Source organism: Ursus arctos, unplaced genomic scaffold (genome assembly GCF_023065955.2).
Source record: "Ursus arctos isolate Adak ecotype North America unplaced genomic scaffold, UrsArc2.0 scaffold_29, whole genome shotgun sequence".
NCBI lineage: Eukaryota > Metazoa > Chordata > Mammalia > Carnivora > Ursidae > Ursus > Ursus arctos.
In genome coordinates this window covers 7,688,589-7,712,396 of record NW_026622974.1, presented here as the reverse complement: position 1 = coordinate 7,712,396, position 23,808 = coordinate 7,688,589, and the positions used below count along the sequence as shown (strand labels likewise).

The window sequence follows — 23,808 nt, the reverse complement described above, 5'->3', positions numbered from 1 at the left end:
CTACCAACTGTAGACAGTATCTCTTGACTCTCAGCTTTCTAAAAGGAGACCCCTAGAAACCCTACCTTCTGTCCACCTGCTCCCCACTTCTTCCTCCTTCTACCTACCTACCTTTACTTTTACATTTAAAAAATTAATCATATTTCCATTCTCCTGTATAATCATAGTTAATTCTACTTTGGCTTGTGTATAAGGTGATTCTAAAAGTTGAAAACCACTGAGCAATGTTCCCACTCTGAGATTATGTGAATGTTGTTCCCTACAGTCTAGTGGACTGCTCTGTTTATACTTTCTTTTCTGGGCCATTCAGAGAAGTATATTCTTGAATTTCTGGTTTAAATGTAGTCTCTGTGTTTAGATACCACCCACTTGTTCAAAATCAATCTCTTGTAAGCTGTGTCACACTAGTAATATGCCTTTTCTGGACATTTCCTCCCTCGGAGCTCCTACTTTTAATTTTTTTAAATTTTAAATTTAATTAACTTAATGTTTTAATTTTTTCCTTTGCATTCATCACCATCTAAGAGCCTCAGGGGTTTCCAAGTTCCCAATCACACTTTCAATTTTATTGAATCCCATTTTCTCCAGTTTATTATTTTCATCAAGATGGGTTGGCTTGCAGGCTAGGCCTAGCTGTCGTCCTGGAGTTCCCTTGCTCTGCTCATCTGTGTTGGAGTCTCTTCTCCTTGGATCCTGTACAGCGAGGACAGTGTTGACTTCCACCCTTTCCAAGGACAATTAATGATTCACTTGTCTGACTTTTCCCACTCCTGTGTCTACCTAATGGGGCAGCACTCTGTATTGTGATTTCCTCAGCCTGCAGGCACAGCCTGAACAGTAACTGACATACAGCTGGATCTGAATAAATACTATTTGAAAATACTCTAAAGCACATTATTACTATTTAATCCAATATCATCACTGAGTGGAGAGTCATCAGTTTGATTTATGTTAAAGAAGTATATAAGCACTGCTATGTTGATGGGAAATAGGAGTAAGAAATAAGAAACAGCTCAACAAAGAATCAACTTATGAAAACAAGTACATAATTCTTTCCTTTACTTCGTAATATTAAAACAAAACCCATATCAGACCCACTTTTTAATCTGTATGTCTGTGAAAACTTGCCATTCTTTTGGAATATGAGACCCTTTTCTTTACTAATTTCACTGGACTGGGGTTGCCAGATAAAATAAAGGATGCCTAATTAAATTTGAGTTTCAGATAAGCAATGAAGGATTTTTTAGTATAAGTATGTCCCAAATATTTCATGGAATATACTTACACATACTTATATATAAGGCTTTTTAGCTTTTTGTTGTTTATCTGAAATTCAATTTTTTTTAAAGATTTTACTTATTTATTCGACAGAGATAGAGACAGCCAGCGAGAGAGGGAACACAAGCAGGGGGAGTGGGAGAGGAAGAAGCAGGCTCATAGCGGAGGAGCCTGATGTGGGGCTCGATCCCATAACGCCGGGATCACGCCCTGAGCCGAAGGCAGACACTTAACCGCTGTGCCACCCAGGCGCTCCTGAAATTCAATTTTAACTGGGTATCCTGTATTTTTATTTGCTAAATCTGGCAACACTACACTGGGTGTTTTCTCAGGGCACTAACCTGCTAAATGACAACCACTGTCATCCCATCAGACAATCTGATTTGATTTTGATGGGGAAACATAGAACTGGCTTTGAAAGAAACAAATAAAATACATCATATGTGCCTTCCAGACCTACTTTCAAGGCCCACCACCTTTATAGGTGTGATGCTGCATCTCCAGCTTCTCCATCTGGTCTTAAGGTCAAAAGGAGGAGGCCCTTAGAGATCTCTTAGGTCCTTAGAGATCTCTTAAGTCAGGCAAAATGTACCGTTTTCTATTAATATTCTAGGGCAATTTGTTTCGCAGGAGATTAACGCAGGAAGTACAGGAAAATGTCATCCGGCTGATACAGTTTTATTCAAATTTTCATCTCTTGTTGGGCTTAAATAAGTCACTGCTTCTTTAAAGACACTGATATTAGATAACAGCCAGAATGTTTCCCAGGTGCTGGCTCTGTCCTAGTATTTCAGTCTCTGACTGATAGCTCCATTTTACCGATGAAGAAACAGAGAAACAGAACGAATTGGAAAACAAAAAACAAACAAACAAAAAAAAACTGGCCCAAAGTCATGCCACTGTGAGAAATGAGCTACAATCCATGCCTTGTTACCACAGAGTCTGCAGAATAAAAATAAAATAAATTTCACCTACAATTCCCTCACCTCACCAAAACCCCAAAATCACCATTTAAAAAATACAGAACTTTCATAAGGCCTCCCATGAATTTCCAACTATTTTCCCGGAGTTCCTGAATGAAGCTTTAAATTAATACGTTTTAATTAGAAAGTGGGTCAAAGAGAAAGCATTGGAAAACGAAGGAGGGAATTGCAGTTAAACCCCAAATAACTGAATTAAACTGAGTTATGAGGTTGCCCCTTCTTCCAGCATTTCCCATCGGATATGCCCTTCTGATTGCCCTGCCCAGCTCCACCCAGAAATGAAACTGACACGGTGGCCGGCCTTCCAGGCCCGGGCACAGCGCGCGTATTTCCGAGTCGGGGTCTGACGCACAGGGCACGGGATTGAGGAATGGGCACGTATTTCAGATTACACGTGGAAGCAGAGTCATTCGGAAGGTAGTAGGACAGAGCGGGCGGGCTTGACGCCGAGTGAAGCAAGGAGCAGATCTGATCGGAATGGAGTGTGAGAAGAGAAATCGGGAGGCACAGCACCCGCCCTAGACACGTGTGGGTCCACCCCGGGGCGTGTTAAGTTAACGAGGGGGTGGTGCAGGGTGCGGGACCCCGGGCCCTGGGGAGGGTGCTGAGTGCGCCTGAGCGCGCTGGCGTCCCAAGTACCTCCGCCTGTGGGAGGCCGGTGGCCACACGCTCCTCCCCGTCCCTCCTCCCGCCGCGCCGGGGCGGACAGAGGGCAAAGCCGACGCGCAGCCCACCCACCCGCGGCGCGCCCGCGGTGACTGCGGCTGCCAGAGGCCCGCATCGTTGGCGGCGAGGAGCAGTCGGGTTCGGCGCGTTGCGGTCCGGGGGCCCTGGTTCCGGCGAGCAGCTCACCGCAGCACCCGGGTGAGGAGGGAGCGCGGGGCGAGGCGGGGGGCCGCGGAGTTGCGGGGGGCCGCGGAGTTGCGGGGGGCGCTGGGCTCGGGCTGGACCCGCGCGGCCCGGGAAGACGGCGATCCCGGAGCAGCCGCGGCCCCAGGCGTGGGGGGTTGTGGGGGGGCAGGAACCGCAGCATCTCTTGCCGGGGGGCCGACTCGCTGTCCCTGCCCCCTCGCGACAGCGCTGGGATCTTTGCGGGGAGGGCGACGGAATTCGAACCCAGTGCTTTTCAAATCTTTTCCTAAGGAGGCAACCCTAACCTTAGAGTTCGGTACCGAGAGGGAAGCAGGCCAGGGGAACAAGGAACACGGGGAGATGTCTTATCTCTAGATCTCTGCTGGGACAAGACCAACAAAGGAGCACCTCTCTTTGTGGAGCATTGCATTTTCCGGAGCCCAGTTCAGAGTCGCTGATGTACGACCGAACTACAAAAACAAAGCATTACCTCTGTTCTGCCCACTTGCGCCTGCACATCCCAGAGCTCCCCGACCCCCCGCGGCTCAGATAAGATCCTGCCTGCTCCACCCTGAGCCAAGGGGAAGCTTGCTTATAAAAAGTCAAACAAAATCAGACGGCAGAGAACATTGTCTTCCCCCATCTTACATCCTAGAAGTAGGAGCTTCTAGTAGAAGTTTCTAGATTCTTAAATGAAAAGGTCAGGCTTGCATCCAGGCCTGTGGTTCTTGTGGTTGCTGCAGAGGGGACTTGGAGGAGGGAGAGGTGTGCGGGGCTCATAAAGTGGAGCTTGGCCTTTTTTTTGAAGGACACAGGAGCTCAGCTTTAGGAGAGATTTGTGTGAGCAAATCAGTCTTGCGCAAATTACCTTTGACCCAAGTGAGAATCCTGAGTTGGGAGACGGGTATGTTAAGTCAGAGCTGGAAAGTGTATCCCTTAAAGTGCTGACAGTCCCAAAAGGCTCAGGACCAAATCTTGGGCTCCCATGCAACTGAGGGACCAGGGCATCAAGTATGGGCCACCACAAGGCATGGGTGAGCTGCTGGCATCCCAGCGGATTTCCTCACAGAAGGAATTCTGGTGGTCCCCCAGAAGCTGGTGAGAAAACCCACCTCTTTGGCATTTTCCAGCCTGCACTCATTGCACATAGGCCCTGAGGGTTCCTTCCCTTCCCCCAGACATTCCTGCAGGAATTGATGCTGTGGATAGCATGGTGATGTGTTTTGTGAAGTGGGCCCTTTGTACTCCAGGCCACAGCGGGAGTTGTGAGGGATATTAATCTGGTTCAGCCACTCCTGTTACAGTTGGGAAATCCCTTCTGAGGTGTGATAAGGGCAAGGCTTTCCTGAAAACAGACCCCTCCCTGGGCAGCTGGTTCCTCATTTCCTCTCCATTGGATGTCTGTGCCCTTTGAACCTCAGTCGTGAGGAATGTGCATCCCAGTGAGGTTTCCAGGCTAATACGATTTTCCAGCCTTGAGACTCTCATCATAGAGCAGTAAGGAAAGTGCTAACTAGGTCCCCGAGCAGGAGTGGGACCCCTTGGGAATGTCAGCTGGAATTTAGGAATCTGTATTCCTTTCAGTGACACCCCAGAAAGTGGGTATTTCCTGGAAAGAAAGGTGATCATCAGGTTATTTATACCTTGGTTCATCTTAAGCCTGATCTGATAATTGGCTAGACTGACCTCTTGAGACTTTGAGAAATTTCCATGGAAGTGAAGCATTGAAGAGAAAGTATTGAGTGAAGAACACCTGAAGGGGAACATCTGGTTGTAAAATCGCATTGTCCTGGAATTCTGAGGACTCTGTTTTGAAGGCATGAGCAACAGATTCTTACTGCCTCTTTCTGTGAAGCGGGGCACCTGCGATGTGCCTTGGCTGTCACTTTGCTCCATTTACAGGTGTGACTCATAACCCACTAATAGAAACAGTCTAATATACATAGGCTTGTAGTCAAAACAACAACAACAACTTAAGCAGTTGAGGACAAAGAGAAAGCCTGCTATTAAGAATCAATACTGATTGGATTAAATGGGTCAGTTGATTCCTAGAACAAGCTTTGTTCATTCCTTCATTGACTTCAAGAGATATTTATTTTATTTATTTTTTTAAAGATTTGATTTATTTATTCGACAGAGATAGAGACAGCCAGCGAGAGAGGGAACACAAGCAGGGGGAGTGGGAGAGGAAGAAGCAGGCTCCCAGCAGAGGAGCCTGATGTGGGACTTGATCCCATAACGCCGGGACCACGCCCTGAGCTGAAGGCAGACGCCCAACCGCTGTGCCACCCAGGCGCCCCTCAAGAGATATTTATTGAGCACCTACTATGTGCCTGGCACTGAGTACAGAGCAGTGAGTAAGACAGATATGGTCTCCGTCCTTATGGAGTTCACATTCTAGAACTGAGGGACGAGCAAGGTAAATTCAGAAACTACAAGATGCTTTGGAGAAAAGGAAACAGTGCTGTCGTAGAGTACTGTGATATGTGTGGGTGTGTGTGTGTGTGTGTGTGTGTGAGAGAGAGAGAGAGAGAGAGAGAGAGTGCAAGAAAGACAGCAGGAAGGGGAAGGAGCAGAGGGAGAGGGGCAAGCAGACTCTACACTGAGCCGTGGAGTCCGACACGGGCTCAGTCCCACGACCCCAAGATCATGACCTGAGCCCAAACCAAGAGTCAGACGCTTTAACCAACTGAGCCACCCAGGTGCCTCCTTAGATTGGGTTTTAAGGAGAGATTTTTCTTTTTTTTCCTCTCTCTCTTTTTTTTTTTTTTTAAGATTTTGTTTATTTATTTGAGAGAGAGAGAAAGAACAAGAGCGGGGAGGAGGGCAGAAGGAGAGGGAGAAGCAGACTCCACGCTGAGCAGGGAGCCCAATGCAGGACTCCATCCCAGGACCCTGGGATCATGACCTGAGCCGAAGGCAGACGCTTAACCCACTGAGCCACCCAGGCACCCCCGAAGGCGAGATTTTTCTGAGAGATGACCTGGAGATGAGCCCCCAGAATACCGACAGATTGTTCTGGTGCAGGGACCCACAATCACACAGTCCTAACAACAAGCTGAGTGTGTTCCGGGCATAGCTGGAGGGCAGTGCGGCTGGAGGGGTGAGGTTGAGGACCAGGGGCCAGGTCATGCAGGTAGGCTGAGTCGGCCGTCTGGACTTGAAGTGCAGTGGGTAGCCAGAGGCAGAGGCGGGACGTGATAGATTCAGGTTGGTTCAGAGGTTCCTGTGGGGGCCGTGTGAAGAGCGGATCACAGGAGGAGACCTGCTCCGGGTTTATTACAGTGACCCAGCCGACCTTGCTAGCAGTAGGTGGACGGAAGCTGTTTCGGGTGGTAGAGTGGGAAGTTCTTTTAGGCTTCTCTCTCACATTTCTCATCTACCTAGCGACGACATTGCTACATCTGGTCCACTTCTCTCGTAAAAATAAATAAGCTAGTGATCACGCTCTAAGGGTAACGTAAGACTTTGTTACTATTATTTCCTAGTAATGTGTGACTTCGATTTCCTGTGCATCATTTTCAAAGATTTTATAATAAATGTAATTCTTTTGACTTATTTTGTTCTTTACAATAAACTCTGTTTCTTGTATATAAAAACTATTTCGATCTGCTCAGAAGGTTGAAAAATCTTAACTGAGAGTTACCCACAAAACACACCATCCTAGAATGGAGTGAAACTAATGCTACCACACTAGCTGGCTTACTCTGGGGAGTTCAGGGTGATTAGGTAGAACCCCGAATAGAATATTTGAGTCTGGAAACTGGAATAAAAATTCAAAAGAAAGTTAGCAGGTTTGCCGTTGCCTGGACGTGGCTGTGTGCAGATATCTGAGTGCAAATATCTGTCGATAATCGAAAATCTATGCGAGCCAGCAGAATTTCTGGAGAGGGCTGTGAACCAGAGTTGAATAGGACTGTTTCCCTTAGTGAAGCATTCTCTCTCACAGGGGACTCTTGAACTTTCCCTGGTTGACCACTGACGAAATTTTAGAGGGCGGGGGAAGAGTTTTGAAGTTGTTTACCAACGAGGGTAGGGATGACCTTCTCAGGGACAGGACAACAAAGTGCCACAATGAGGCAACCCCGTTTCTCTTTCCTGCCTCATTGTGACATGCCGCTTACTAGGAGGAGGTGTGTTGCTGTGGAAGAAAACAGACGTCCGTCCTCACTTACACGGTGTGCCCTGGAGGACTCTGCTCTTGGTGACCTGACGGGCTCCCAGTTATCTTCACTTGCCAGACCCCATGCATGAGTTATCAGCCAGGGCATCTGATTTCGGCTTCAAGTGGCCGGTCTGGTGATTCAAACTGCAGACAAAATATGACAGAGATTGTGGGGTCTGGGTAGTCCCTTAGGGTGGGGAGTGGTTGGGGCATCTCTAAAGGAGAGGTTTTAGTTTCTCCTACAGGAGCCTAATTATTCTGTTTGATTTGTGCAATGTTTTGAAAAATTTTTTTTAAAGATTTTATTTATTTGACAGAGAGAGACAGCCAGCGAGAGAGGGAGCACAGTCAGGGGGAGGGGGAGAGGAAGAAGCAGGCTCATAGCGGAGGAGCCTGATGTGGGGCTCGATCCCAGAACACTGGGATCACGCCCTGAGCTGAAGGCAGACGCTTAACAACTGAGCCACCTAGGTGCCCCGTAATGTTTTGAAATATTGAATTAGCAGCTATCCTTTAAAAATCAGGAGATTTTACATGGAAATACGATTTTCCAGCTTTTCTTGAAAAAAAAAAAAAAAGCTAGTGTTATGGAGCTCTCACCCTACACACACACACACACACACACACACACACACACACACTGCATGCCGGCATCAACTGGAACAGGGTGGTGGCGTTCCTCTTTGGATGGGCTCCTTTGCCACAGTCCCCACCACTGTTTGGTCTGTCACTCCTGTCTGTTTAGCTCAGTGAGTTGCCTGGCTGGCCCTCACAGCCTTCTGATCTTACCCCTCGGATTTAGGGCTGCCTGCCTGTCCTTCCCCCTTCTACCCGTATCCAATGCAGGAATCCCCTTCTCAGGATCCTTGCTGGGAGTCCCCAGACCTGCACTTCAGCTGCTCCTTTGCTAGAACAGGATACTTGTCGAAAAGCTCCTGCTACAGAGTCTGGGTTCACGTTCGTGCCCTTTTTCTGTAGAACTGCAGCGGTCATGTGCCATCCGGGTCTTCCCCAGAGCCAACACTCCTGGTTCCTTGAGCCCCTCCTCCTATGACTTTGTCGCCTTGTTCCCTCATCAGTCTGGTTATTGTTCAGCGGTTGTCCTTTTGAATAAACTCTCAGTTGTGAAAGCCCTTAAACAACCTGACCAGTTCCGTGAGATGTGGTCTCACTGGTGTGGAATATACGGCTGTGCTTCCAGGACGGTAGCAAACTGCTCAGGGTCTTAGGTCACTTTTAACATTTATGGCCTTAAAGCTATAAAGGACACCAAATATTTGGAAACCAGATGCAGATGAGTTTCCCTTTCCAAAATGGGTGTAGACTCGATTAATTTTATTTTATTTGCAGCGGTTAAGGACTTAACAGTGTCTGTTTTATTCAGTTATTCCCACAATAGGGAACTGCTGCTTATTTTGCTTTTTTGACCCTCTTTTCTTCGGTTGTGAAATGATTACACAAGAGTTGTATCGACTGTGCCTGAGATAAGAGGCTTTACACGCTTTTGCAGAAGTCACTTGAGAGTCTGACATTTGAGATAATGTGCAGGTGAAGTTTCGATTCTCTCAGCTAATACGGTAGAGAGAAAATAATATGAATAGGCAGGTACCGTCTTTTCTGTTTCCAAGTTTTAGTATTAGCAAGTATGAGGCAACTTTTTGCTGATACTTTTTAAAAGGAGTCCTATATCTTAGAAGAAGATGGAACCTTGGAGTCGGGCCACACCCATGCTTCCATTCCCCCCTCCCCACCCCCCTGCACCCCTGTCAGGGGGCCAGTTAGTGATACTTGAACCCTGCTCATGACAGAGCACTCTCCCCACACTGTAAGGTACACATCACAGCAGCCTGATTATTAAAAAGTTCCTCCTTGTATTGACCAGGCATCCGCCTCCTTAATGCCAGTTTCAGAATGAAATAAGTATTTCTTCCTTAATTTAAATGAGGATATAGTTTCTCCAGTCTCCCTTTAGACCAGGGTCCCTCAGCCTCAGCATTACTGACCTTTTGGGCCAGATGTTTATGTTGTGCTGTCTGTCTTATGCACTGGATGTCTCGTAGCATCTCTGGCCTCAGCCCCCCAGATGCCAAGAGCTGTCCCCTCCCAGATGTGACAACCGAAAACGTCTCCAGACATTGCCAAATGTCTTCTGGGTGCCCCAGTTGAGATTCGCTGCTCTAGGATGAAGTTTAGCCTATTTCAGAATGAAGTAAATCCTGTTTCCTTATCAAAGAAGGCATAGTTGCTGAAAGATACTGCTTGTTGAAAAATGCATGAGGTCATTTACCTCTTATTATGAACAACGAGTTCTCACCAGATCCGGAACAGGGGAAGGAATGGGTATGTAAAGTTGCAGAGATTCGGACGTTCAAAGTTACATCTTTCCATAATTTTTGAATATTTAAAGAATGAATATGCAACACTAATATAAAAGAATAACAAAATATACTGCAACTAAAAAAAAAAAAGTAATATATTGCTTAGAATTCGGGGCTGGAAAATTGACAGCTTCCTGCCTTCGTCCTATTGTAAAATATCCAAAGCATAAGATTTGTTCTCTGCTTTCATTCTGTAACTTTATATGCTCTTTTAGTTTTCTATTGCTGTTGTAAGGATTTATCACAAATTTATTGGTTGATTTTTTTAAAGATTTATTTGTTTATTTTAGAGAAGAGTGGTGGGAGGGGCCAAGGGAGAGGGAGAGAGAGAATCTTCAAGCCAACGCCCTGCTGAGCTCGGAGCCCAGTTCCAGGCTTGATCCCAGAACCCTGGGATCATGTCTGAAATCAAGAGTCAGATGCCTCAACGCCGCCTAATCCAGGCACCCCACAAATTTATTGGTTTAAAGCAGCACAACCTTATTATCTTACAGTTCCGTAGGTCGGACGTCTAATAAAACCTCACTGGGTTAAATCCTGGGAGCACCAGAAAGAATGCTCCGGGACACAGTTTCTATAAAGGGCCCAGCGTCTTTTAATTTTTTTATTTTAATTTTTTATTTTTTAGTAATCTTGACACCCAATGCAGGGCTCAGACTCACAATCCCGAGATCAAGAGTCACATGCTTTGGCGGCTGAGCCAGCCAGGTGCCCCACAAAGTGCCCAGTGTCTTCTCAGCATCCATGGGCCACTTGAGATAGCAGGGGGTGGCGAACCCTGAGAAATGTCCAACTTCACGGCCAGGAACATGACTTGTCCACATGTCGCAGGGCTAAGGGGTGTTAGCTCTCCGAATATGATGGAGGAAGTGTATGCCACCACTTGTGCTGTGAATTTGTACACTGAGCAATTTTAATAATGGTGATGGTGACATCAGCCAGCAAAGCTGCAGAAGGCCCAATCCAACCAGTTCTCCCATCAGACCTTCCCCCCTACCCCCCTTACCCCCCTCCCCCACCCCGACGGACCTGTTGGTTTGGTGTAGGTGGTCTCTGGCCACCTCACACAGGCACAGGTGCATGCTGGCGATGGGATGAAGGAACCACAGGCGGGGAGCATCACTGGGATCCGGCTCTTCATCTTGTCAGGCACACCCACGCCCACGGCAGTGGCCACCCTGCCTGTGCATTGCAGGAGTCCACAAGGCATTCAGAGAGCCGGGGGGGGGGGGGTGCTGCCAGGGACTCTAATGTCCTCTGCGCCGAACCCCAGGCTCTTGGCCATAGCTTGGCCCTGATTGACCTGAGGCTCGCGTCACAGGACCCTCTGCGGCCACCCTCCCTCTTCCAGTTTTAAAGACCCTTGTGATTACATCAGGCCCCCTGGATAATCCCGGATAATCTGTTTTCAGGTCGTCTGATTAGCCACCTTAAGGCCACCTGTAACCTTGATTCCCCTTTGCCATGTAATGTTCTGGGGATTTGATGTGGAGATTTGGGGAGGGGGGAATGTCATGGTGCTGCCAGCCATATCCTCCCATTCCAAAAGTTCATTAGAAAGAATTTGAGGAACAGAGTCCTGGTACTTGTGAAAGAGCCATTTCTTTTGTCTCTACCAAGAACAGAAGAGGTGGGGGGCGCCTGGGTGGCACAGCGGTTAAGCGTCTGCCTTCGGCTCAGGGCGTGATCCCGGCATTGTGGGATCGAGCCCCACATCAGGCTCCTCCGCTATGAGCCTGCTTCTTCCTCTCCCACTCCCCCTGCTTGTGTTCCCTCTCTCGCTGGCTGTCTCTGTCTCTGTCAAATAAATAAATAAAATCTTTAAAAAAAAAAAAAAAGAACAGAAGAGGTGGAAGGCACAGGCCCCCATATCTTGCCAGGATTGGGATTGACACCGATTTACTCATCAGCTCTTGACAAATTCTGGACTCAGGAGTGGACATTTTGCCTACTATCTTGGTTTGTCTTTTGTTTCAAAAAGGGAAATGATGCCTGATGAGAATTTACTAGTGACAGACAGGGAAACAGAGGGTTAGCAGAGGTCATGGTTTTATATAGAGATCTCAGCTGAGATTTGAAGAGCAAGTGGGAAACTGTGGCTTGAGGGAAAGACATAAGTACACAGAAGAAAAGACAGTATCACCTTTTTTATAAAGTAATCTCTACCCCCAGTGTGGGGCTTGAACTCACGACCCTGAGATCGAGTCACATGCTCTACTGACTGAGGCCAGGCAGGCGCCCCCAGAAGGTATCAGCTTTTAAATGGACTGAAACAGAACGTGTTCTCTGAGCGCTCTTTAAAGGTCTTGTTGCTCTGCCGGGATGATATTTTATCCAGTGGTCAAGGAGTCGAGATTAAAGAAAATGCTCTTCAGGTTTTATTAGTTGGAAGAGTATTGATTTTTTTTAAGTAAATATTCTCTCTTGGAAAAGAGAAAAGTAGAAGGAAGCATTAAAAATTACCTTCCATTTCTAAGTACAGACTCTTCAAAGAGGGTCAGCTTTGTAAATGTTCGTTATTTCTCTTATATATTTTGGGTCTTCTTGTTCTTATTGTTGCCCCCCACATACACAGTCCCTTCTTGTTCGTCTTTTATGTTTCCGAGACCATGGATAATCCTCTTTATTCTCTCCATGATATTTTACTTAATATGAAACATAAATACTCTTCATGGTCGTACAAACTCCACTAAATATTCTTTTTAAATTATTTACTACTAGTAAGGCAATATGTTTGGTAGTAAAAGAAAATGTTGGAACATGATGGGAATACCACCATAATTCCATCACCCTTATTATATTAATAGTCTTTTAGGGTGAATTTTTACACAGAAAAATTTTATAATCTTTTTTCAATTAGGATTGCATGTAAGCTTACATCTTTCCATAATTTTTTTTAAAGATTTTATTTATTTATTTGACAGAGATAGAGACAGCCAGCGAGAGAGGGAACACAAGCAGGGGGAGTGGGAGAGGAAGAAGCAGGCTCATAGCCCAAGAGCCTGATGTGGGGCTCCATCCCATAATGCCGGGATCATGCCCTGAGCCGAAGGCAGACGCTTAACCGCTGTGCCACCCAGGCGCCCCCCTATGCGTCACTTCTTAACACTTAACACTGAAACATCTTGTCCATCTTCTTTTCCCAAATAGATTGAAGCTGCTCCCGGAAAAGGCCCAATACCCTTCACCTTTTCAAATGTCTCACAGTCCTAAGTACCTTCACAACACATTAGTGTGGTTTCGAACCCAGGTCTCTAGCTTGATTTCTTAGGTAAAGCTGTTTCGCTGTTTCACGCGATTTTATCATAAGCGAACGCCAATCCTCTATGGAAGTAAGACACATTTTAGATCAATATAGCCAAACATTTCCCATATTACTACAATGAGAACTGTGCTTCTTGCTTTTCTGAACAAAGGACTACTCTCAACGGCTGCAAGTCCCTGGCTTTCTCGGACACTGGCTTCGTTTAACTTCGGATGGCCATTGAGATGTCTGAGAGGATGATGAAGGGAGGCCTCTGAACCCAAACACAGAGGGATAATTCATAGGAAGTCTGTTCTCTTTCTACAGGAAAGGACCTTTTTCTCAACCGCAGGATTCGAGTTAGCTAGAACTGTATTTACGTTTGCAAACTAGGGCCCGGAAAAACATAATATTAACTTTGGGCATTTACAGCTGGAGAATGCAAGGTGACGACCCTGCAACATTTTGTACGGCAATGTGACTGACCATAATGTTTGAAGGCTCGTTACTGACACCGCCAGCCGATACGACATTCTCACGGAGGGAGATGTACCTGGCCAGACAGATCAATAACTGGCAAACAAAAAGCTGGGAAACACGGGACTTAGGAATCCGTTCTCTGAAATTTACCAAAGCATAGTCGGCAGTTCCAGTGGGGGTATAACTAGGTACCCTGATTCTTGGAAGGCAATCGGGCAAGCCTTGAACTGCCCATACCCTTTGATCTCAGTACACACACAAAAATCATATTCACAGGGAAGAAAAACCCTAAAAATAGAATGCATTACTGGTGTTCGTTCCAATTCTATTTATGAGAAGCAACACACACATACACACAGGGAAACCCTACAGAACCTCAAACAATAAGGGAATATCATCCACGGGATTTTATTCAGTTATTAACATGATATTTACAAAACGCTTCGTTATGACAGCAATGACTGGCCGAGCTGATCCTTCTGATTACAGGCTCGGGCCTTTCCTCTTGCCCTTGTCCAGAGCTTGACGGGACCCCATGTTCTCCACAAGAGCCCAGGTGCACCTGCCGTCCAGGGTTGGGCTCGCTGCTGCTGCAAACCTGATGACCTAGTGACCGGGGGCAGGGTATTTTGATCCCAGCTTGACCACTGCTTTGCCGTGTGGGTCCAGGCCAGTTTTCCCCCTTTGGGGGCCTCAGCTTCCCTGTAGGTAAAACAAGGGGATTAGATTCGTTAGTGTCTCATGGTTTCACCAGAACTGGAGTAGTTTATGTTCATCTTTTTTTATTATGATTATTTCATGTTTTTTTAGAGAGAATGAGTAGGAGGGGCAGTGGGAGGGGGAGAGAGGGAGAATCTGAAGCAGACTCCATGCTAAGCGCAGAGCCCTATGCGGGGCTCAGTCTCAGGACCCAGAGATTATGACCCGAGCAGAACCAAGACACGGACACTTAACAGACTGGGCCACCCAGGCACCCTTTTTTATCTTTATCTGGAGCACAAAACCAGGCATCTTCGAAGCGTATTATTCTCTTTTGTTTGTCATCGTACACCTCAAACCCCCCTCTTCTCCCCACCGCCTGACGCTCTGAAACGCTCTTAAAAGCCTAGCACAATGCCTGGCTAATGGGTACTAACTTGAAATTGTAATAACACAAAACACTGATTATTTTTTTTGGAAAAAATACCTACGCCAGACTTTCTTTCTTTTTTTTTTTTTAAGATTTTATTTACTTATTTGAGAGAGAGAGAGAGAAAGAGAGAGCACGAGCAAGGTGAGGGGCAGAGGAAGAAGCAGACTCCCTGCTGAGCAGGGAGCCTGATTCGACTCAGGACTCCATCCCAGGACCTCGGGGTCAGACGGGCGCCAAAGGCAGACGCTTAACCTACTGAGCCACCCAGGTGCCCCTACCCCAGACTTTCAAAATGAAATGAAGCACACCTTTCTCCTAAAATTACTGCTCCAAAACAAAGCCTCAAATTAGTATTATCTCTGAATTGGGCCCAAAATCTCTAAGGGTCCAGCTTCTTTCTGACAGGAAGCCATTTGTTTACATTTTGGTGCTCAAGTAAAGAGCTAGGGTTTTGGGTTTTTCTTTTATTTTTCTTCCTACTCAAGCAGTGCATGTTGCTTGTTGACAGATTAGCAAAGTACATGTTATAAAGAAATCTAGAACGACCTATAATCCTGCCTCTTAAATATAACCACTGAAAACATTCTAGCTTTATATTCATCTGGACTTTTTTTTTCTACTTGTGTATAAACACACATCTTTAAATGAAAATGAGAGCATATTATACTGGTAGTTTCTATCCAGATACCTCACAGGGCTGGGCTTGTTGATCAAGCCTCCAAAACCTACCAGTCACTGGAGTCAGTAAATCACGCCAAGCCTCAGTGTTGCTAACTGTAAAATGGGGGTAATAGTACCTGCCTAACTCTACTCGTTGTGAGGACTAGCGATTACATTACGTACATAGCTAGACAGCGTTGGCACATAGTAGGTGCTCGGTGACCGTCGTTGATACCTCATTTCACCTTTTTAAATTTCTTAACTAAATCAGGAATCAGGTTTTGGATTCAGAGGGTCTGAGTTGCAGTCAAAATACTTCTTTGTTTATCTTTAGGAGTTTCTTTTTTTTTTTTTTAAGATTTTATTTATTTGACAGAGATAGAGACAGCCAGCGAGAGAGGGGACACAAGCAGGGGGAGTGGGAGAGGAAGAAGCAGGCTCATGGTGGAAGAGCCTGATGTGGGGCTCGATCCCAGAACGCTGGGATCACGCCCTGAGCCGAAGGCAGACGCTTAACCGCTGTGCCACCCAGGCGCCCCTATCTTTAGGAGTTTCTGCTAGTATTCAAGCAGACAAAAACCAAAGCCAACAAGTTGAGACACTGGAAAACCAATCCCTGAGTCTCTTCTCAGATGCTTATGATATGCTAAGCAGGAACGTTGGTCGATGCTTCCAGAAGCATGCTTCATCAAGTCTCCCTCCGGGTCCAGGGTGTTCTCATTCAGGTTTTTAGACACTGTAAAACTCTTATTCCTTCTGCGGCTTTTTGTAGGACATCACTAGCTTAATTTTAAAAGGGCTTCTTGTCCAGAATTGCCCGTTCACTGTTAAACCTCCTGGAAGAGGACCAGCTTCTATTGTCGCAAGCATAGAGAAAAAAAAAATGGCTTCGAAAAAGGAACACATTTCCCATTTTTGTTTTTAATGAGAAGAAGTTGCATCTCCAGAATAGAACTGTTTGCATCCTTTGAGTATTATCTATTACCCAGCTCTCTCAAACTGCAGAAGTTACATGGCAAACGATGCTCTGAATAATTCAGACGCCTAGTTTATAGACTCTCTCTGCTTCACGGCAGTGCTGAATGGAAGCTTGGCTGCCAGAGGGTGCTGGGGTAGCCAGAGTGGATTACTGCCCCCAGGATCGGACTTGAAGGACTTTGAAAGGCCTTTTTTTCTCCAAAGCACTTCTTCCCCAAAGTATATGATTCTTTCCTTTAGAGTAAATTTTCAGGGGCTTTGATAGGATGCCCCCAGGAGACCTTGGTTAAAAGAAAGGGCTGTTATTTGGAAGTTGATGAGGAAACCAGAACCTCTTAGCAGCTTGTTAGACTAGGGAGCTGTTACCTTGAAAAGCCAGGTAAGGAGTTGAAGGGAGGAACATTTCCTAAGTCTTGAGAAGCAGGTGGTAGAGAAGAAGAGGTACCCTGGCCTTATGAGGACCCTGGCAGGCTGCAGAGGGGAAGAAGGCCAGTGAATACAAAGTTCCCCCAAGAAATATAGGAGAAATGCTAGTTATAGTGTTTAGGGGTTGTTAGAGCCCTTAATGAAACTATAAGATCTATTTGGCGAACCACCAGGGGACAAAGGGGATGATGATGAAGGATGCCTTTCCTGTTCTCATCTCAAGGTCTTGATTGACGGACAACCTTTCTTCCTTTAATATTTATTAAGTAACTACTTACTTAGGGGCAAGGCATGCTGGTAGCAATGCAAAATGAGTATGCTAACATTTGCATTTAGCTATATGCAAAAACACTGTTTTACATATATTCATCATTTAACCTCGTGTTATCATTATTCTCAGCCCCATTTTACAGATGAGGAAATAAGGCACAGAATGATTCCTTAGTTTGCAGGGGGTCACACTACTAGCATCAAGGTAAGGATTCAGACCCAGGGAGTTGGGTTCTAGGCACTGACAACCAAGTAATTGACCCCTACCCATTTCAGTGTCTGGAAAAGTCACCCCTGGTGTGAAATCATCTGGGCATGTGTTTCTGGTACCCACGCCAAAAGGTACATGGTAGCCCACACCAAAAAGAAGATAGGATCCTTCCTCCTCATTCAAGAACTATTTCCTACGGCTTGCTGTCTACTGGGCCCTTTGTTAAGCTAACTTAACAATAATACAACAGTAAGTGGCCCGTGAGACCGATCCCTGCCCTGGAGTTGCTCACAGGCTTCTGGGTGAAGCAATTCTGTCCACAGAGCCTCGTAGCAGCGGCTGCCAGGTGCCCACATGGAGACCTGTACGGGCCGCTGCAAGGGCGGAGGGGGCGGACTTCTGTGTGGCTGGTGGCTCCGTGGCCGGACTCTGCCCAGACACAGGAGCCTCTGCTCGCTGAGGAGGGAAGCGCCTTCCTCTCTGCTGCCCTTGAGGAGCCAGGCCCAGAGGAGGCCTCCTTTCTTGACTGTAGGGAAACCTTGGTGATGACTGCCCACTCCTTTGGACCCAGCTGTCTTGCCACCAGCAGGGGACAGTCTTGGCCCAGCTTTCCCCCCCAGGGAGCGCACAGCCTGAGGCAGCCGTGGAGGGCAGTGCCTTCTGTGGCGCTGGGAAGGTGGAGGAAGGAGAGCGATCCCATTTGGGTCCTTCTGTCACTCGGTACGCTGGCCTCAAAGGAAGAAGACCTGTCCTCCAGTCCTGCCTGCAGATGGTGACCGTGTGACTTCAGGCTGGAGCTGCAGCCTGTCTTTCACTGATCTTCTTCCCCCAAAATGAAAAATGCAGGGTGCTAATATCTGCTTCTCGGTTATGTCCACTGCACCTTTATTCCCACGACATTTTGTAAGGAGTCTGTTACGGCGTTCATCACAATCGTTTGAAAGTCTCTCAACCCACTGGAATTTTGAAGATAAAAATCACATTTATTTTAAAACCTTTGTTTATTTATTTATTTATTTATTTATTTATTTATTTATTATGTTATATTAGTCACCATACAGTACATCCTTGGTTTTTGATGTAGTGTTCCATGATTCATTGTTTGCGTATAACACCCAGTACTCATTGCAATATGTGCCCTCCTTAATACCCATCACCGGGCTAGCCCATCCCCCCCTTCTCCCTCCTCTCTAAAACCCTCAGTTTGTTTCCCAGAGTCCATAGTCTCTCGTGGTTCATTCCCCCCCTCTGTTTACCCCCCCTTCATTTTTCCCTTCCTTCTCCTAACGATCTCCATGCTATTCCTTATGTTCCACAAATGAGTGAAACCATATGATAATTGTCTTTCTCTGCTTGACTTATTTCACTTAGCATAATCTCCTCTGGTCCTATCCATGTTGCTGCAAATGTTGGGTAATCATCCTTTCTGATGGCTGAGTAATATTCCATTGTATATGGACCACATCTTCTTTATCCATTCGTCTGTTGAAGGGCATCTCAGCTCCTTCTACAGTTTGGCTATTGTGGACAATGCTGCTATGAACATTGGGGTGCATATGGCCCTTCTTTTCACTACATCTGTATCTTTGGGGTGAATACCCGGTAGTGCAATTGCTGGGTCATAGGGTAGCTCTATTTTTAATTTCTTAAGGAACCTCTACACTGTTTTCCAAAGTGGCTGTACCAACTTGCATTCCCACCAACAGTGTAAGAGGGATCCCCTTTCTCCACATCCTCTCCAACATTTGTTGTTTCTTGCTTTGTCAATTTTTGCGATTCTAACTAGTGTAAGGTGGTATCTCAATGTGGTTTTGATTTGCATTTCCCTGATGGCTAATGACGTTGAACATTTTTTCAGGTGTCTGTTAGCCATTCATATGTCTTCTGCACAGCAAAGGAAACAGTCAACAAAACAAAGAGGCAACCCATGGACTGGGAAAAGATATTTGCTAATGACACTACAGATAAAAGATCTGTATCCAAGATCTATAAAGAACTTCTCAAACTCCATACCTAAGAAACAAATAATCACATTAAAAAAATGGGCAGAAGCTATGAACAGACACTTTTCCAATGAAGACATACGAATGACTAAAAACCTTTTTTAAAAAAAAATTTAGAAATCTTTTTATCCCACGCATAGACTGACACATTGCCATTCTGAAAATTGAGTACATGAATACGTGAACGAGGGAAGGAATGAATAAGGCAGCCAGTCATTGAATTACTTAGAGGATTACCACTTTGAGGACGAGATCAGACAGCATGTGTGATAGCCTGGTGAGAACCTCTAAACGAATAGTAAACTCTCTGGGCACCCGGGAGGCTCGGTCGGTAGAGCGTGTGACTCTTGATCTCGGGGTCATGAGTTTGAGCCCCACATTGGGAGTAGAGTTTACTTAAATAAAAATACAATAAATAAATAAATAAATAAATAAATAAATAAATAAATAAATAAAAACAAATAGTACTCTTTTCGTTCTATTGCAGCAGTTTCCAAATAGCACATTCTGGGCATGGCTGTGTCGGGATCCCTCAGGAGCTAAAGTGCAGATGCCCAGACATGCCTGAAGATTCTTTTTTTTTTTTTAAAGATTTTATTTATTTATCCGACAGAGATAGAGACAGCCAGCGAGAGAGGGAACACAAGCAGGGGGAGTGGGAGAGGAAGAAGCAGGCTCACAGCAGAGGAGCCTGATGTGGGGCTCGATCTCAGAACGCCGGGATCACGCCCTGAGCCGAAGGCAGACGCTTAACTGCTGTGCCACCCAGGCGCCCCATGCCTGAAGATTCTGAGTCAGCAGGTCTGGGGTGGGACTCAGGAATCAGTCAATATGCTCTTTTTTTTTTTTTTTTTTTTTTTTTTTTTTAGAGCATGTGAGCATGAGCTGGGGTGGGAGGTGGGGGCGCAAAGGGAGAGAGAGAGAATCTTAAGCAGGCTCTGCACCCAGCTGGAGCCGGACTGGGCCTTGATCTCAAGGCCCTGAGATCACCACCTGAGCCAAAATCAAAAGTGGAACGCTTAACCGACTGAGCCACCCAGGCGCCCCAGGCAGTATGTCCAAAGGTTCCCCGAGAGCCATCGTAGCTTGCATGAGCTCAGGGTGGGAACTCCAGTGCGCATTTTACCTGGCCTTAAATCGGCCCTGCTTCACTCTGAGGACGGCACGCGATGGCAGTGGCATAAGTCTGGTAGGAAGCTTGGGGCGGGCCGAGCACCCCAGTCCTGCTTGGAGGACTTGCCGAAGCCCTTCCCACAACTGGCTTCTCTAACTCTTCCTGAGGTTGTAACAGAATAGATGTCCCAAACACCAAGGAGCTGTGGGCAAACTAACTTTCTTTGGGTTAGTGCGGTGTTCCCCAAAAATCTCTGTTGCCCTCCCTGTGTGTTTCACTTTGCCTTCCTTTCTCCTCATCTTCATCCCCTGTGATTTTCCAAATGGCCAAATGACACTCCTCCTATTCAGTCATGGGCTGTAAGCATCACGGGTGGAATTTTCTCAAGCCCTCTGCTCAGGTCCCTGTAAATACTTTCTGCGGATGATGCTATTTGGTGACAAACCCCGTTGTGACTGTCCAACAGCAGGGGGTGCTGGAGGCTGGTGAGCACACTGCCTGACTTCAGGTCAGCTTCTTCTGTTGCTTCTTTGGGAACCTCAGTAGCTGTTTCTCTGGATTCAGACACAGCATTCTGCAGTTTCCAAGGGTTCTAGCATGTTGTTCCAAATACAAATCAGGGCAAGAACGATGAGACCGGCGCTCATCTCTTCAGAGAACAATTTCTATTAAGTCATCTTTTCAATCCAGGAAGCTCCTGAACGCATTAGCATCCGTAAAAGAACCGCTGTGCTCACTAACTTTAGATTATCATTGGAGGGTGAAGAGAAATTGGTGCTACCCAAAGTTGGTGTGTCGTGGTTAAAAGCAGGGACTCAGAGAGTCTGGGTTCAAGCCCTGTCTCCAGCCCTTACTGGCTGTGTGATAAGGACAAGTCAGTTAAATTCTCCTTGCCTCGATTTCCTCATCAGTACAATGGGGATAGTTAAATCTCCCTTGAAGATTGTTTAGTGATGGCTGAAGAAGATAACCTGTGCCAGAAACTGAAAACTGCTGAGCATATATTAAGCCTTCAAATGTTGGCAACATTGTTATTTATGTAGGGAACAAACTTAAAAAAAATATATTTATTTATTTATTGAGAGAAAATGAGAGAGCGGGAACAAGGGGAGGGGCAGAGGGAGAAGGAGAGAATCTCAAGCCAACTCCGTGCTGAGGGCAGGGCCAGATGTGGGGCTCGATCTCATGACCCTGAGATCACGACCTGAGCCGAAACCAAGAGTTGGGCGCTTAGCGACTGAGCCACCCAGTTGCCCCAGGGAACAAACTTTTTGAGCAATTCCTAAATGCCGTTTTAAAATAAAAAGACAAATTACAGTGCCATGTACTCATATGAAAAGACTCTAAACATACTGTCAAATTTAAAGTGTAACTTGAAATACTGCAAACGAATTTTAAAACTATATATTTTATATACGTATATTTATATGTACACGTGTATATGTGTGTATGTATTCTGTGCAGGTATGCATTCAAGCATAGAACTACATCTGGAAAAAATCCGTTGGCAAGTTACTATCCGTGAAGAGACAATTCAGTCTTTTGAAGGGAGAAATTCTGAAGGGGGAAGGCGATGCACCAGTGCAAGATAGTTTTTGCTAATAAGACGTTAGCATAAAATAATGAATCGTGGAACATTGCATCAAAAACTGGGGACACACTGTGTGGTGACTAATATAACAAAATAAAAATTATTTAAAAAAAAAAAGATGTAGGGGCGCCTGGGTGGCACAGTGGTTAAGCGTCTGCCTTCGGCTCAGGGCGTGATCCCGGCGTTATGGGATCGAGCCCCATGTCAGGCTCCTCCGGCTATGAGCCTGCTTCTTCCTCTCCCACTCCCCCTGCTTGTGTTCCCTCTCTCGCTGGCTGTCTCTATCTCTGTCGAATAAATAAATAAAATAAAATCTTTAAAAAAATAAATAAAAATAAAAATAAAAAAAAAAGATGTTAGCATAGCCCCCAACTGTAATATCAGTTCTTATTATCATGAGTCTAATATGCTGTTTGTAGGACTACAAATATTCATTCATGAATTCTGTAAACATTCATGCAACACCACATGGGAGGCCCTCTGTTAGGCAGTGGGAATAGTACGTAAGACCCGACCTCTGCCTGTGGGAAGGTTTCAGTGTAGGAAGATTACAGAGATCACCAAAAATAAAATGTCATCAGCACCGAAACAGTCACAGCTGTAGCAATATAATCATTGTATAATTGTGATGGAAATGTTAGCCGGAACTTACGGAGTATTCACTCCTGTGCTAGGCGTGCCGTGGATAGTATTATGATTCTGATCCGTGGCTGTTACAATTGTTATATTTTGATGCTATTCATTTTTTAAGGATTTATTTATTTATTTCGGGGAGGGGGCAGGGGGAGAGAGACTCTTCACCAGACTCCGTGCTGAGCACAGAGCCCGATGCAGGGCTTGATCTCACGACCCTGAGATGCCAACCCGAGCTGAAACCAAGAGTTGGCTGCTTAACTGACTGTGCCATTCAGGCGCCCCTTGATGCTATTCTTTATAACCAAACCAGACTGCTACAGAGTTAGAGAATGAGTGAGCAGAGCCCTGCTATGACTGCTAGAAGTGTTATTTCTATGCTCTACATCCAGCGTTACCAAGGATTTTGCCGCCCCGATGCCTTTCAAAAGCCCAGCTCAGACAATGCATGTTCCGTCCTTTCCAGGTGCCTTCTTCCCTTAATAATTGGTAAAGTCGTGTTGCTAGTACCCTAATCGCACTGATTTGTCAGCCTATTTAAGTCCTCTTTTTTGCATGTTTTTTTTTTTCTTTTAATAACCTGCCTTGAAGAAGGTGAAGCTGAAACCACTCTCAGCTTCCAAGATGTTGCCACCCAAACTGCATGCGCTTTTCTGCCTCTGCAGCTGCCTTGCACTGGTCCATCCTATTGACTGGCAAGACCTCAATCCTGTTGCCCATATTAGATCATCAGGTAAGAGGGCTATTTGTTCTAGGCTTGAGCAGCCAACTCGTTGCCAAACTCCACTGGCCCCAGAGCAGGTGTACGTGGGGACTTCTCACCAGGTTTTATTACCAAGAGGCTCATGGAGACCTTGTGTTCTCCTGGGGTAGGGGACAGGGCCTCAGTTTCCCCTCATTCCCACCGAAACTGAAGAAGCTCCTGTCATCTTCAACATCGTGACTGCAGGACAGAATCAAGGTGAGGCATTTTCAGACACACTGGACGCTCAGCTCTCAACCACTGTGGAGAACTTCCTCAACTCGGCCCCTTGTCTTTCTCGCCACCATGACCTGCTCCCACGCAGGCGCAGTGACACAACCCCCCTGGAGTTCCCTCAGAGGCAACCGCAAAACCTGCTCCCACACAGGGGCAGGACAGGCAGTTGTCTTGATCAACAGGTGTAGTCCTGGTTAGTCCTGGAAGGAGATTGGGAACATGGCAAGGTAGGGGCTTGGGGTCCAGAGGGAAACAGTGTTTTCGCTATCATCACTAGGAGAGGTAGGCACAACCTGAGGAACTCTCGGTGAGAACGGATGTGCATCTCTTGCTCTTTCTTACCTTGTGATGGGAGGGAAGCAGAGGAGGGCAAGTTTAGTCAGGCCCAGAAGAGGTGGCCAGAGTGAGGCAACCATCTCTAGACAAGTACG

General features: G+C 46.1%; 1 protein-coding gene across 6 annotated transcripts in view; it reads left to right on the top strand.

The window, feature by feature from the left end:
- The first annotated feature begins 2,644 nt into the window (after nucleotides 1–2,644).
- Nucleotides 2,645–23,808, top strand: part of PLA2G7 (phospholipase A2 group VII) — a 40,850-nt gene continuing 19,686 nt past the window's right edge. The window contains exons 1-2 of one of the 6 annotated variants that reach the window (XM_026507309.4): nucleotides 2,645–2,787; nucleotides 22,990–23,131. In XM_026507309.4, coding sequence (XP_026363094.1) covers nucleotides 23,023–23,131 — 109 coding nt within the window. In that variant the 5' untranslated portion in view covers nucleotides 2,645–2,787; nucleotides 22,990–23,022. Of the gene's footprint in view, nucleotides 2,788–2,830; nucleotides 3,126–18,142; nucleotides 19,338–22,989; nucleotides 23,132–23,808 lie in introns of those variants that run through there. The other 5 variants (XM_044387182.3, XM_026507308.4, XM_048219747.2 and 2 more) reach the window with 5 other exon arrangements.